Source organism: Humulus lupulus, chromosome X, assembly GCF_963169125.1.
Source record: "Humulus lupulus chromosome X, drHumLupu1.1, whole genome shotgun sequence".
NCBI classification, from domain to species: domain Eukaryota; kingdom Viridiplantae; phylum Streptophyta; class Magnoliopsida; order Rosales; family Cannabaceae; genus Humulus; species Humulus lupulus.
In genome coordinates, this window is record NC_084802.1 from 262657970 (window position 1) to 262674405 (window position 16436).

The 16436-nt window shown below is 35.7% G+C and overlaps 2 protein-coding genes across 3 annotated transcripts; one reads left to right on the forward strand and one right to left on the reverse strand.

The window, feature by feature from the left end:
• Positions 1-4222: 4222 nt before the first annotated feature.
• LOC133804361 (acetyltransferase At1g77540-like) lies at positions 4223-4971 on the forward strand. Of its 2 annotated transcripts, none has more exons than XM_062242525.1 (2): positions 4223-4598; positions 4700-4971. In XM_062242525.1, exons 1-2 carry the CDS (start codon positions 4263-4265, stop codon positions 4784-4786), a joined length of 423 nt encoding a protein of 140 aa, XP_062098509.1. In that variant the 5' UTR covers positions 4223-4262; the 3' UTR covers positions 4787-4971. The 2 variants fall into 2 exon arrangements, with proteins under 2 accessions (XP_062098509.1, XP_062098510.1); XM_062242526.1 differs by having other exon boundaries at positions 4230-4568.
• A 928-nt stretch (positions 4972-5899) lies between these two features.
• Positions 5900-15628, reverse strand: LOC133807232 (F-box protein 7). Its single transcript, XM_062245420.1, has 11 exons — positions 15439-15628; positions 15000-15086; positions 14749-14861; positions 8576-8692; positions 8389-8485; positions 8116-8189; positions 7613-7666; positions 7403-7504; positions 7159-7217; positions 6358-6568; positions 5900-6174 (listed from the first exon to the last, which is right to left on the reverse strand). Exons 1-11 carry the CDS (start codon positions 15446-15448, stop codon positions 6115-6117), a joined length of 984 nt encoding a protein of 327 aa, XP_062101404.1. The 5' UTR covers positions 15449-15628; the 3' UTR covers positions 5900-6114.
• Between the last annotated feature and the right edge of the window lie 808 nt (positions 15629-16436).

A 16436-nucleotide genomic window follows, 5' to 3' on the forward strand; every position in this document is an offset into this window, starting at 1 on the left:
AGGTATCTTTCATATTCTGAACAAGACCAAGTTTGTGTTTTCTTGTGACTGGTGGTGACCCCAAGCTCATGTCATTTTCTTAATCTCACTTTATGGTCACAAATTCACAATGTTCTATGGATGGAATAAACTTATCTTTTCTGTAACAAGATGAAGGGAACATGTTGATAACATTACTTGGGCTTATCATCTCAGTTTAGTTTATTTCAATGTTAACAAACCAAATGAAGTCTCTTATTAGTGTAAACTACTTACCAGATTTCTTTGTCCACGACCTCCCAAGTCACAAGATGCTGCCAAATTTGTTTTTTACCATAGGAAATTTCTGATTTGTGTTCATCTTTTACAATATATGCTCTTAATAAGTAGTTCTTTTGTTAGGCTTGTGAATATTTAGATAATTTCTAATTGTAGTAATGATGTGAATATTTAGTTCATCTTTTGCTTGATATCAATAAAATACTTTACAAGGAATTCTTTCAAGTACTGTAATTCTCTTCCAGGGTCTATCGTCTTTACTGATATTTTGGTTTCTGTTTTAGCTTGTTAAATTCTTTATTGGTGCTCTTGGCAAATTAATATGAATATCCTCATAAGACATATTCCTCTAATAACAAGGAAGTTTGAGATTGAATAATATTATTATATGTGTTGGCTAAGTAAGGTTGGAGTTCATCACTACATTAATAGCTTACTGGAAAGCTACGGTTCCTTTTTGTTGAACAGGCCAGTGACTTGGTTTTGTAGGAGTTTGGAGAGGAAAACTCTTAATAATTTTGATTAATTATCAAAAAAAAAATATAGAGCTAGCTACAGGATTTATATATTATTAAACATGGAAACATATTGCTAATGTCATTTTATTAATTCATATAGCTTCTGCTATGTGTACTTTTGTTTTGTGTTTTGGTTGGGGTCATTGATAATAATAGGTTTCATGATGATTTTTCTACTCAGGGACTCCTGCGGATTGTGTTTCATTAGGACTGTCAGTGGCACTGTTTTCTTGGTCAAAGCCTTTACTGGTTAGAATTTATGTGTTGTAATCTTTAAGTTATATTTATACATATGTATAATATTTTTGGAGCCAAGCAGTTCCTAATTGTTATGTGGATTATGGATATAATGTAGGTTAGATCAAATACTAAACATGTCTACCCAAGATGTTATCGAATCTAATTTTGTCGATGATGTTGATTATGTTCAATCAACACATACACAAGAGGCACAATCTCTAGGAAATACAAGAGATGAAAGTGAGAGTAGAAGTACTAAAAGAAAGAGAACATCTCCTGCATGGAATCATTTTACTTTGCAAAAAATTGATGGTGTACTGAAGGCAGTTTGTAACCATTGTGGGAGGAAATTAGGGGGAGAGAGTAGTAATGGGACTAAACATTTGCTTGCTCATGTGAAAAGATGCCCAGTAATAAAGGAACAACTTGCCATGAATCCTAATCCTAATGCAAGTCCTTCAGTCACAACTTACAATTTTGATCCTGAACTAGGGAGAAAAAAGTTAGCTCAAATGATCATTCTACATGAATACCCTTTATCGATGGTTGAGCATAGTGGTTTTATAGACTATTCAAATACTCTTTGCCCTATGTTTAAAATGTTGTCAAGGAATACAATTAGGTCTGATATTTTGAAAATGTACAAGGTTGAGAAGGAAAAATGTAGCCAAATTTTGGAGAAGAATAGAAGTAGAATAGCTATAACCACTGATATGTGGACTGCCAATCATCAAAAAAGAGGATATATGACTGTGACAGCTCATTTCATAGATGACTCTTGGAAGTTGCATAGTAGGATTATAAGTTTTAAGTATGTACCATGCCCACATGATGCTGTTACACTTACTGATACATTGAGTTCGTGTCTGTCTGAATGGAATATTGAAGACAAGATTAGTACAGTAACTGTGGATAATTGTACAACTAACGATGCAATGATTCCACTTTTGAAGGAAAAATTTAATTCTAACTGTTTCATTTTAAAAGGAAAGTTACTTCACATGCGTTGTTGTGCGCATATTTTGAATCTTATTGTCAAGGATGGCTTGTCTGTTATTGGTGATAGCATTGACAAGATTCGAGACAGTGTTGCTTATTGGTCGGGCACACCAAAGAGGTATGAGAAATTTGAGGACACTGCTCGTTCTCTTGAAGTGACATGTACTAAAAAGTTATCACTTGATTGTCAAACAAGGTGGAATTCAACATACTTGATGCTCAACATAGCTTTATTGTACAATAGAGTATTTGAACAATTAAAACTACGTGATTCAAGATATGTTAGATATGCGCCATCAGGAGATGATTGGATTAGAGCTCAAAAATTGTGTGACAAGTTGGAAGTGTTTCATGAGGTGACAGAGTTGTTTTCTGGAACCAAGTATCCTACAGCTAATCTTTTTTTCCCAAAGATGTGTCAAATTAAAATGAGAATTAAAGCATGGATGACAGTGGATGAGCCCTTTATTAGGGGCATGGCAACTCAAATGATGTCTAAGTTTCAAAAGTATTGGGAAGAGATTCATGGGCTTATGACTGTGGCTGTTGTTTTGGATCCAAGATATAAGTTTATGTTGATCGAATATTATTTTCCTACCATTTATGGAAATGATCAATGTGAGATTGAAATTGAGAAGGTCCGCAAGCTTTGTTATGAGCTACTAGAAGAGTACAGTTCTAAGTTTCCTAATCTTAGAGAAAGAAGTCAGCAAATGGATAGTGTATCAGCATCTTCTCAAACACAAATAGATGATCTATCTAACTTTGACACATATGTTAGAGTTGCATATGGTGTAGAGAATGTGAAGTCAGAGTTAGAACTCTATTTGGAAGAGAAATTGATACCTAGGACTGATGAGTTCTTTGATATATGCAATTATTGGAAAGTAACAGGACTTAAATATCCTGTGTTGAATATGATTGCCAAAGATATATTTGCTGTGCCTATTAGCACCGTTGCTTCGGAATCTACATTCAGTACTGGTGGTAGACATGTGGGTTCACACCGAGCAAGACTTCATCCTTCTACATTAGAAGCATTGATATGCACTCAAAATTGGTTGGTAAATGACAAAAAAGGTAAATATACTTATCTTTATATATATATATATATAAATTCATATTTTATTGTATTATTTCAATATTAATTTGTTTTATTTTCTTTACAGAAGCGACTCCACTAGTCACCATGAATGATGAAGATAATGATGTAGATCCAACTATGGTACTTAATTAAGTTTTTAAAAGTCATCAAATAAATTATTAACTTCTATTATTAATACATATATTTTTTTTTTGTAGGAGCCATACATAGTTGATCTTGATGATTAAGGTAGCAGATCAATAAAGAAGATATTGATGACGCATCAAAAGTGGAGTGCTATGTTGCATATGATAGTTTTATTTTACTTTGTTCTCTTGAGAAACTCTCAAAAGTGGAGTACTATATTGCATATGATAGTTTTGTTTTACTTTGTTCTATTGAGAAACTCTCAAAAGTGGAGTGCTATGTTGCATATGATAGTTTTATTTTATTTTGTTCTCTTGAGAAACTCTTATTATACTTGGCGAATTCTTGATTTAAATGATGATATAATGATATGATTTAATACAATTCTCTCATGTTACTTATATACATGTATAATATGTAAAATTGACATTTTATATGTGGTTTAGAATATCCATAATTTTAAATAGATTTTAAGTATAAAATTTATAAAAAAAATTATTCTATAACTACTCTATGAAAGAATTGTAAATATTAAAAAATATGTTTTATTTAATTATCCTTATTCTTGTAATTATTTTTGTAAATTATAAAATAAAAAATAAAATAAAATATTTGAAGGTGTAGTTGACAAGAAGAGTAAAAAATAAAGATTGTAATAAAAAAATAATTTAAGTTTAAAGAGAATTCTAAAATTAAAATTTAATATTTCTTAAAAAAAAAAAAAAAGCAAATGGGGCAAATGGGGCAGGGCAAACCCACCCCGATTAAGACGGGGCGGGGCGACCCGCCCCGCTTCAAGACACTAATCGGGGCGGGGCGGGGCGGGGCAAAATATTAACGGGGCGGGGCGGGGCGGAAGCGGGGCGGGCCAGACCCGCCCCATTTACATGCCTACTTGGATCACTTCAAGGGGTAATCCAAAGGCTAAGATTTTGAGGGACCTAAATAAGGCCTCAAATAATAAATATGAGAGTAATTTATTGGTCCGAAAATGGGTTGGAACGAGAGAGAGAGAGATGGAAACGACGAGCTTAGGAGGAGGAGGAGGAGGAAGAGGAATTCCGGGGGAGGATCCAAAGATAGTGTGGAACGAGGCCCAGCGGAGGTTCGAGACGGAGGATAAGAAGGCGTATTTAGAGTACGTGGTGAGAGAGAGAGAGAGGGAGGAGGATGGTAAAGGTAAAGTAGTGATGGAGTTGCTCCACACCTTCGTCCCTCCTTCCAAGAGAGGCTTGGGTCTGGCTTCTCACCTCTGTGTTGCTGCCTTCAATCACGCCAAATCCCGCTCCCTTGCCATCATCCCCACTTGCACTTACATCTCCGTCAGTATCTCTTCTCTTCTCTTCTCCACTGTATTTTACTATAATCTCTCTCTCTCTTTCTGTTACTTTCATCCCTAACTTTTCATTTTTCTCATATAAATATTAAATATTATCTTCTTCTTTCTTTGCAGGACACTTTTCTTCCAAGGAACCCTTCTTGGAATTCTCTCGTGTATTTGGAAGATATCAAAGCAATTATCAGGAACAGTAGTATGTGAAGAAACAATCCAATTTCAACTCCAACTTGTCAATGGGTAATAAAATAATATCTGGCTTTCTTTCCAAGCCTTATCATCATCATTAAGTGATTGTGTATTATATTTGTATTTCAGTTACAATTCTATCTAATATCGTCTTCTCAATCACTTATTGTAATTCAGCCTGTGCCCTTTTCTTCACTCAACTCTTGTGTAATACTCCCTGTATTTAGGCGCTCACACACGTCACTTTTCAAAAAAATTAATCACGCCCAGCAACCTATTTGTTCTTAGTTTTCGAAAATATAAATTATTTAAAATTTCTAAAAATTTATAATATACTCTAAAGGACTGCAATAAATACGTTTATAAAATAAACTAATTTTTGTTTTAACAGTATATTTTGTTAACTTTAACGAATAATCTTAAATTTTTGACTGAATATATCTTAAAAATAATTATTCATTAATTATATTAAAATAAATTTAAATATTATAAAATATCATTATTATAATAAATTTAATATAAATATATATATAATAATTATATTAATATGAATTTAAAAACAAATTGAAATGATATAAAATATTATTATTATTATAATAATATATAATATAAAACTAGATATTTAATAACTATAATAATATAAATTTAAATATTATAAAATATTATTATGATAATAATATATAATTTTATTTTTTATTAATTATATTAATATAAATTTAAATATTAAAAAATGTTATTATTATAATAATATTTAAAACAAAATTAGATGTTTAATATTATAAAATATTCATTTATATTTTAAAAAATTATTATATAAAAAAATCATTGATTGTATCTAGTATGTATATATATATATATATAAATTAAATAAAAATAAAAACATACCGGAACTAAAAATATATTTTGTCGTAGTTAATTGTATTTCTAATTTTGTACAAGGGACTGTTGCCGTTTCATTTTTTATTTTATTTTACTAAAGTACAAAGAGAAAACAAATGTTTTGGGATTTAGCTCTCTAAAACCACCATGTGCCTCCCTTGATCCGTTCACTAGTTTCCTCAAGAAACAAAGCAAAGTCAATATCATATAATTACTATCAACTCAATTTTCAAATCATTAGTCCCCCAGTAAATGAAAGTAGCGTTTGTAACTTAAAATCCATCAATTATTACATCATAGAATACACAATTCAGCGATCCAATTTCATCATGTCCTATCGTACATACAACAAACAGTTTGCATTAAAACACAAGAGCCAATGTTTCAGGCAACCAATTCAACGCTTTGGAACAAAGAAACAAATAGTTTCATATTTACAAATAACAGCCTCCTTGTTCGAGTGATCAGCCAGGTACAAAGTAATCCATCTTGTCCACAGGAAGATTCAAAACCGAAGTCTCTACCTATACCATGCGCAAAACAAACACCAAAATATTTTAAAAGAATCTCAAAATACAAACTGATGCCACTGGTGTAAATTCTGTTGGAGTGTGTCTAATGTTCTAAATGTGAGTAATGAGGACAAGTACATTTTTGGGGCTAACTAATGAGGGACAAGCTTGAAAAAGTTTATCACACAGAAGTACCTCTTCGAAAGGAACAAAAACAAAGGGTGTGAGACCCCTCTTGTGTGATACAGCGGGCACATCTGGGTTGTGTGTTTCATCATCCATCCAAGTTCCAACCACTCCAAGAATATCCTCATCAGGGCCATTGACCTCATCACTGTTCACACCACTTGTAACAAGTGAGAGTAAATTCATCCGATTGTTTGCCCCGTCTGTAGTTCCTCTTATCCTATAGGAAGAAGAGCAATTTTACAGTTCATAATTTCTGAGAATGTTTGTAAGCTTTCCTAGGAAAGATGGCTTGATTTGAGGAATTCACTAAAGCCAGAAATATTGAAGAGCTATGTGAATACATATAAAGAAAATATTTCCCTACTTATGATTCTTCATTATGTATCAATCAAAATGATAGGGATTTCTTCCTATGAAGGTATTTTTCTCGACTTAAAAAGTGATCTGTTGATGTAAAAGAATGAAATTACAAAGTAAACCAAGCTTTCAAGAGCTTGTCTCTCCCTATACTAACAAAATACAATCTGATGCCCTATCCTCTCTCTAGCAAGTGTATTTATAGACTAGATAGAAAACATAATTAAAAGAATCAAACTAATTGTCAAGCCCTTTCCCTTTCTTTCTAGCTTAAGTTTATTTAATTGTGGGCCTATCACTTTGCGCCTTAAAATTATTGTTATTACAAATTGTTCCAAATATAAATCATTGCCTGAACAAGAATAGTTATCACCAATCAGATGACATACCTACAGGGACATTTCAGTTTTATATCCAAATGAATGAATATCCAGGCCAGTATGCGCATACCTTAACCGGATCCTCCATACAGTAGGACGTGTGCCTGGGTACAAAACTGCAGCCTCAATCTAAAATGGAGCAATAAAATACTCAGGATGCAATTTAAAAACAAAAAATATGAAGATATCAGAATTAACATCATAAAGAAAATGCCAGCTAAGATGTGCACATGAAAAAAAAAAAGTATCATACACAATTTTAAACAAAAATTCAAACATTAAAACATCTAAGGTCTGGAGAAGAACAATCTGACCTTATCATCTGACAGAGTGTAATGACCACTGAAAACACCTTCTGCCTTGGCTGCACGAAAGTTCATGTATTTTGCCACATCTTTGATCTTTTGAGATGAATTCTGCAATAGCAGATTCAAATGGAAGAAAGAAAAAGTAATTCAGATACAGAAAGATGATTTGTTTTTACCTCTATAAAAGCTTTCCATAAGAGTGAGAAATTTTTTAACCTTGTAAAGAAATCGGCCAGAAGCTAAGAATCTGATGTAACGGTAATAGCAGACCTGAACCAAGAGCACATTAAAATGATAGATAGGGCAGCAGACAGAGGTTGTACAAAAGAAACTAGGACATAAAATTGAAATGTAGAACTGGGTAGTATTCCTATGAGGTTACCATCTAAAAATATGAGCTTCTATAATTTAGCTATAGTAATTTTTTAAGGATCCAAAAGATGTTTTGGGTAGCAACAATGCACTTTACATGAAATACGACTTCTTCCTACATTAAAATTTGCATACAACCATAATTCTGAAATGTTGAACTCTTTTGACTGGCATTTTATTATTCAAAATTCCAATAATTTCACCTTCACGAGATGTAAAATTTACTTTGCTTGTTTCAGACTCCTAAGCTTTTAGGCGTAGAGATGAGGACCATAATATGAAATTCAATCAACAGAAAACGATTGCCTCACACAAATGGAAATCTTAAGAACTGAACAAAAGCATACCACATGAACAGGATTAGTGACCTTCCATTCTGCAACTCCAGCACGAATGTACGTGTTCCTGCTTACATAAAGTCCTGACATGCGAAAAAAAATTCATATGGACATTCTCTCCAAATCCGAACAGTCAAAATATGATAATAGGAATTCGGATGATAGCACCAAATCAGATTTACTGACACATACACAAACCATATGAATTGTAGAACACAAAAATGAAAATAAAATCAGATAGATATAAACAACAAATAAATTTAAGGCATCTCCTACTCCTACCATCAGTACGAACCCTTGGTCTCAAAAGCCACATTCTTCTCCACGAACCCTCATACTTTGACTGCAAAATTTTACAGTTTTCGACCACTCCAGAAAGCTTCACAACAAAGAATCCCAGTTTTAAAATTAACAACTAACAGACAATGGACAAACTAAAGGCTAACGCAACATAAGCAGTACCAGTTACCTGCCAGGCCTTTAAGCATGCATTGCGCCAAAACACAGGATTACGAATTGTGTGCCTCCATTTTCGGCAAACACAAGAAGCCCTTCCCAAGTCATATGGTGTAGTTCGTGCAAAGACCTGCAGATGGACAAATATTAAGTTATGTGGCATAAGAACTTGTCACTCACAATCATTACATCAGAGGATCATCATCGGAGAAAATCTAGATTACTACTATGTAAAAGAACGATTGAGCACTCTAGAAAAGAACAGTACTTACCCAAGAGGGTAGCTCAAACAGTCAAGCTTGTGGTTCACTCCCACAAGGACTGAGGTTTGAGTCCCTCTAGATAGAAAATGGTATGGAATGGAAAAAGGAAATCTCAGCTCAAATGAGGCTGAGGCATTGCATTCTTTATATAGTTAGGGATACAATATCTTGGCCACTGTAGTGGGAATAAGTGGCAGCATACAATAGGCAAATGAGTACCAAAATTTGGTACACAAGGACAATACATCATTACACAGAAAATCATGTAACAGAAAAAGGGAATATTCTAATCCTTCTAGAATCAACGTACACAGGGCAGCCATTATGTTCTCTGTAGTGAGGTGCAGGGGAGCTGCAGATGGACTTCAATTCTCAACACCACCCCTCAAACGAAAGGGTGAGGCAGTCACACCGAGTTTGGAGATGAGGAATTGAAATCTGGAATGAGACAAGGCTTTAGTTAAGCAGTCCGCAATTTGGTCTGAAGAGGGAATGTATCTAACTTCAAGTTCTTTCTTCAAAATCTTGTCCCGAACAAAGTGAATATCGAGTTCAATGTGTTTGGTTCGTGCGTGGTATACTAGATTGGAAGCAAGAGCGCTAGCACTGACATTGTCACACCAAGTTACAGATGAGCCAGCCAGTGGAAACTCCAACTCTTTGAGCAAGGACTCGATCCATGTGATTTCAGCAGTGACAAAAGCTAAAGCTCTATATTCTGATTCCGTGCTTGATCTTGAAACAACAGCTTGCTTTTTAGAGGACCATAACACAAGGGTGTCTCCAAGGTACACACAGTATCCCCCAACAGACCTTCTATCGTCAATGCAACATGCCCAATCAGCATCTGAAAATCCTGCAATCTGCAATCTGCAGCTTGTCACTATAGCAAATGTGAAGACCATGATCTATTGTACCCTTGAGGTATGTCAGTATTCTCTTTGCTGCTCCCCAGTGGATAGTTGTTGGTGCTTTGAGATATTGGCTTAGCTTATTGACAGCAAAGCAAATATCTGGTCTGGTGTTACACAAGTATTGCAGGCCTCCAATTAAGCTGCGGTAGACAATGGGATTTTCAAGCTTTTCCCCAATCATTGATTGACATAGCTTTTCCTGTGGCAATTGGTGTAGGGCATGGTTTGAGATTAAGCATGTCATTTTTCTTTAAGAGTTCTTCGATGTACTTCCTTTGAGTGAGATACAGTCCTGTGTCATCACGAGATACCTCAATGCCAAGGAAGTAATGGAGATGTCCTAGATCTTTGAGAGTAAAAAGCTTATTGAGCTGTTGAATGAAACTTTGGAGTTTTGAGCTGTCACTCCCTGTAATAATAATGTCATCAATGTTTATGAGAACAAATATGATCAGCTTCCCATGTTTATAGTAAAATAAAGGTGACCATTTAGAAACGCATTGTTGATGTCCAGCTGGCGAACTTCCCAATTATTTGAGACAGCAATGGTGAGGACAATCCGAATGGTAGAGGCTTTGACCACTGGACTAAAGGTTTCACTAAAGTCGAGTCCTGGTCTTTGGTGAAAGCCTTTTGCAACAAGGCGTGCTTTGTACCTTTGAAAAGAGCCATCTGCATTTCTTTTTATTTTGTAGACCCATTTGCATCCTACAATGTTATAAGCATCTGAGTATGGAACCAAGGTCCAGGTTTTATTGTTGTTGAGAGCCTCAATTTCAGTGTTCATTGCCCCGTTCCAACCTGGATGACTAAGAGCTTCAGCAACACTTGATGGTTCCTCCTTCGCTAGATTCCATTTAGATTGGCTGAGATAAACTTTAGGTTTGAAGATGCCATCCTTAGCCCGAGTTATCATGGGATGTGAGGGCTGAGGCACAGATTCAACATCGTTTCTAGCAGCGGGGCTTGAGGATGCATCAGGAAGACAACTGGTAGGTGAGATATTCGCTTGTTCACCTGGTGTATGAGCTTCAGATATGATGTCAAAGTGATCATGATCAGTATTTGAACCCGAGTGAGGAGATTGACTTACCTGACTTCCATTTGGTGAGGACAAAGCTGTCTATGTAGGTGCTGCATCAGGGATTGCTTGGCTTTGAGTGACCCTTTCTGTGACAGGAATCTGGGCAGTTGTATTAGAAGGAAAATGCAGATTGGGAAGTTGTGACCATGCAGAATTTCAAATAATAACAGAATGTTCAGGTGCATAGTTGTTAAGGAAACCATTTTTTAATGGAAATTCTTGTTCATTAAAAACAACATGCCTAGATATGTAAACTCTTCCTGTGGAGCTTAAGCATTTATACCCTTTGAACGACTCACTATAGCCAAGATTCACACACTAAAGTGAGTGAAATTAAAACTTGTGTAATTGATATGGCCTTAAACATGGAAAGCATGCTGCTCCAAATGTTTTCAGCATGTTATAGTCGGGTTTCTTTTCATGGACAACTTCAAAGGGTGACTTATCATGAAGGACAGGTGTTGGTAGTCTATTTATGAGATAAACTGATGTTTGAAAGGCATCTACCCAGTATTTCAGAGGCATACTTGCTTGAGCAAGCAATGTTAAGCCCATTTCCACTATGTGGCGGTGCTTTCTCTCAACCCTACCATTTTGGGCTGAAGTATGCGGACAAGAATGTTGGAAATGAATTCCATGTTCTTGGATTAAACTCTCAAAGACTTGGTACTCTCCACCATAATCAGTCCTTAAGAACTTGATTTTTGTTTCAAATTGATTTTCAGCAAGAGTTTTGAACTGGACAAATGCATTTAAAGCATCAGATTTGTGTTTCAAGGGATATAACCAAGTGAATCTGCTGTAATCATCAATAAAGTGGATGTAGAACTTAAAGTTGGTGTTAGATGAGATTGGAGCTGGACCCCATATATCAGTGTGAATTAGTTCTAGCATTTTGGTAGCTCTGCTGTTGGAATTTTTAAAAGGCAATGCATAGGACTTTCCATATTGACAGGCATCACAAAAGTTTGTTTTTGATGCAGGGGAAACAGCTACATTGCTAGATTTTAAAACCAACTTATGTATTCTAAGTGATGGGTGACCTAGGCGTCTATGCCACACATCATTCTTGGAATTTAAAAAGGAGCTATGTTGAACAAAATTCACAGAAACACTAGGAAAGGAAATAGACTGGTTTTGATGACAGATTGACTTGGAGGAGGTAGGAGAGAGTTGGTAGAGACCATCTTTAAGCATCCCTCTGAGCAGCACCTTCTTTGTGGCTTTGTCCTTCACAAAACAAAATTCAGAGTCAAATTCAATAAGTATATTGTACGCCCTGGTTTTCCCACGGGCTAATTAGAAGGTCGTGCCTCAGATGAATCAAGTTTAGTCCGAGGCGCCCACAGGCCGAGGATGTTAGCTCGCCCAAATTGCCCAGAATCAGAAGGCCGAAGGTCAGATCAGGGGAGAAGCTCGTATTACGAGCTTCTCATGGCACGAGCTTCCCATGAAGCTCTGACCCTCTACGAAGTCAACACACGCAAGATAAACGTGCATATTTCTGACATCACGTGTCCGATATCCCCCTAACTTCTCGGACACGCAGCAAGAACGTGCGTATCAGACACCCACAGCTGGATTGGGCCGTGCGGCCCATTATCTCCTTCCATGTTGATTAGACCACACTTATGTGTCAGGTTTAGGAATTAATCATCAATGTCACAGAGTTGATATGACAACTGGTAAGGTCACGGGATGACCTCCCTACCAACTTCCAGGTGCCTTCTCCTATAAATATGGGGACCCTGGGAGTTGATAGGGGTTGGAAAAAATAGTCTCTGAAGAGCCATATACTTTGTAAACAAAATACCCAGAATACATCAATAATATTGACTAGTGGAGTAGAAGGATTTTAACCTTTGAACCACTTAAAAACGTACCTTGAGTCACATAGTTCATTCTCTAAGATTTCATATCTGTGACGGTTCTATTTTCAGCACTAATCCCTTTCTCTTCTTCTCTTAATTACCTGTTGGCGAAGAACCGCGTCAACATATATCATTATCAGTGACAAGTTTAGATACACTTATGAGATTTTTTGCAATTTCTGGTACAAGCAAAACATCTTTTAGAACTAAGGATTTAAGGCAATCAGAGGTAGGAATGTGACTTGAACCAATGTGAGAGATAGCTATTTGATGACCATCTCCCACAACTAGCTTGTCCTTACCACCATAGTCAGATTTTTGACTCATGTTGCTTCCATCAGAGGTCACATGACAGCTAGCTCCGCTATCCGCCTACCATACATCGCTGTCCACGATTTCTGGAGAGGCAGTGAATGCAGATGGTGGATTCTTTGACTGAGATTGGTTGAGGTGAGGGTCAGCACCCATGTAAGTGTCATTGTATCTGTTGTAACAGACGGCTGCCGAGTGTCCAAATTTCCCACACACTTGACAGGTGAGTCTGGAGTTGTTGCTTGAACGACTTCTGCCTCTACCACGATAGCTAGTACCTCGATTGTTGCCTGAGAAGTTTGAGCGTCCTCAGTGAGATGTGTTGGGGCCACGACCTCTACCAGTATTATCAGATCTGTTTGCCAGATTAGCTGTTGGAGCAGCAGAAGGTTTTGGATTCTCATTCAGAGTATGGAGACACTCAATCTTGCTATCAAAGCTTAGCAACAGTTCCTGCAGTTCTTGCCAAGTAGTACTTGGTCTAGCCCAATTTGCAGCACAATAGGTAAGTAGCTAGCATCAAGACCAGATAAGACATTAGATATCATATGAGCTTCAGGGTACGGATCCCCTACTAGAGTAAGGACATCAGACCATGCTTTCTTTTGTCGAAGATAATCAACCATAGAAGTGTTACCTTTCCTTGTAGTCTGAATAGCTGTGCGAGTATCATCCATTTTGGATTTGGAGTGAGCTCCATACAAGTTTTCGAGGGCTTTCCAAAGTGCAGCAGCAGTGGTACAACCCATAACCTCGGTTGCTATGGCTTCAATCATTGAGCTATACAACCATCCCATTAGAAGTTGATCACTCACGATCCAGTGTTCATAGTCTGGATTAAGCTGCACACCAAAACCAACTTGCCCTTCTGGGGCTTCTGCAGGAACAAATTCAGGAGGACACAAACGAGTGCCATGAACAAATCCATCGAGTCGATGACCTCGTATTATGGTCGAAACTATAGTTTTCCAAAAAGAGTAATTGTTTCGGTCGAGTTTAAGAGGAAATGGCTGGTTTAGGGTGTTGAAGGGTTGTGTGAAGTTTGTAACATAGCTGGACCGAACTTGTGTAGTATCGGCTGTGACAGTAGCTTGGCTTAACCCTGGTGCAGGATTGTTGCTGGCAGCATTATTGGCTGCGGTGGGAGTCTGAGGAAGGCCAGTCGACATTGGCGTTTGTCTAACCTGGCTCTGATACCAAGATAAAAAATGATATGGAATGGAAAAAGGAAATCTCAGCTCAAATGAGGCTGAGGCATTGCATTCTTTATATAGTTAGGGATACAATATCTTGGCCACTGTAGTGGGAACAAGTGGTAGCATACAATAGGCAAATGAGTAACAGAATTTGGTACACAAGGACAATACATCATTACACATAAAATCATGTAACAGAAAAAGGGAATATTCTAATCCTTCTAGAATCAACGAACACAGGGCAGCCATTATGTTCTCTGTAGTGAGGTGCAGGGGAGCTGCAGATGGACTTCAATTCTCAACACCTCTTGGATACCTCCACAGAAATTGCTATAGTTTCTTATTTCTTGAATATTACGCGTTAGCCGAGGAGTACAGTTTAAAAAAATGCTTTTAGAGAGAATTTGTTAGTTCCCCAGACTTGATGTCTGGATCATTGCCTAGTGAACTGAGGAATGATTTCTGCAATCTATTGCCAAGATGTGATGCACTCGAAGTAATCAATGGAACACAATAGTTTCTTGTCCTGAATCTAAAATGGAATACCTCAAAGAGAAGCTCATCAGGTAAGCTACGGTGTATCAGCGCTGGATCAACATATGGTTTCCTACTCACACTTCCAAACGGAGCGACGGGTCTAACATTGATTCCATAAAGATCTGAAACAGAAAACCTGAAACAATAAGAAACAATAAAAACCAATATACGAAGACTTAATCTAGCCAAACTGTTCAGCATATATTAGAGTTTCCGTGGGGAAAAAAAAAAACAGTACATACTAGGAGGTAGGAACCTACCAAGCCACGGTCTTTTAGTGACGAAGTACTGAACAGTCTTCAACTTCAAAGCCGATTCAAGTTCACCCGAATTAGATTTGGCAAAATCTGCAAGAAATAATCATTAACATATATGGAAATGCAATCTTTTTCCTCTGTTTCATTAAAAAATAAAAGATTTAAGAAAATAAATAAATAAAAAAATAAATAAATGCGCAAGTCCAACTAAGCCTAAACATGTCATTCAAAATCATCAGCACTTGAAAATGCAAAAACTTGTAAAAGAATTCCTTAAATAACAGAATGTATGACACAATTGAGCGAAAAATTACAGTAATTTCAACAAAAATTCAAGATATTATGATCAAAGAAAAACACAAAATCGCGCCAAAATCTGTGAGTCGATCAATCAAATTGAGTAATATACACAAAGCTTAAGCTTATAAAAATATGAACAGACCTGAAGCCATGAGGATGGATGAATAAGGAAGCTTTCGTCTGGATTTTCTCGCGAAAACGAGAGAGATAGGGTAAGGAGAAAGTTCGTTAACATACCACCGTTTTACGAATAACAGATCTGATGGATTATTTCTGACCTATTATCTACGAGGGAACCGCTGGCGGATTTTGGGCTAGTTGTGCGGATTATTGATCGAGGCATGGTGCAAAATGACATTGATGTTAATACTGTCTGAAAGTAAGTAAATATTTACGTTTTTAATTGAAAAATTATAGGAAATGACCCAAAATAAAGCCATCAAGAAGCTAATGTCCTCATTTTTAAAATTGTAGATAAATGACTATTTTACATTGTTGATTACCTAAATTGTCATTTTTTATAATTTATTTATTTGTTTAGGACTGTATGACTTTAATATAGTGGTATATGTATATTAGTTTTGTTTAATTAGTTTTTATTTTAAAGTTATATTGTTTTTTTAAGTTTTTTATAGGTTGTTGGTATATTATTTTCCAATTAGTGTATATGTTTTTTGTGGAGTGGTTTAATTGAGAAATTATAGGAAATGATCTAAAATAAAGCCATCAAGAAGCTAATGTCCTCATTTTTAAAATTGTAGATAAATGACTATTTTACATTGTTGATTACCTAAATTGTCATTTTTTATAATTTATTTATTTGTTTAGGACTGTATGACTTTAATATAGTGGTATATGTATATTAGTTTTGTTTAATTAGTTTTTATTTTAAAGTTATATTGTTTTTTTAAGTTTTTTATAGGTTGTTGGTATATTATTTTCCAATTAGTGTATATGTTTTTTGTGGTGTGGTATATAATTTTTTTTTGTGATATTTAATTTCTATTTTATTATACATAGTAGTAGTATATAATTTTGTATCAAGGTATATACATTTCAATGGTAGTATATAACTTTGTTAGCATAGTATATATATTTTTGAGTAATAATTTTGTAAGTTTTGATGGTATATTATTTTTC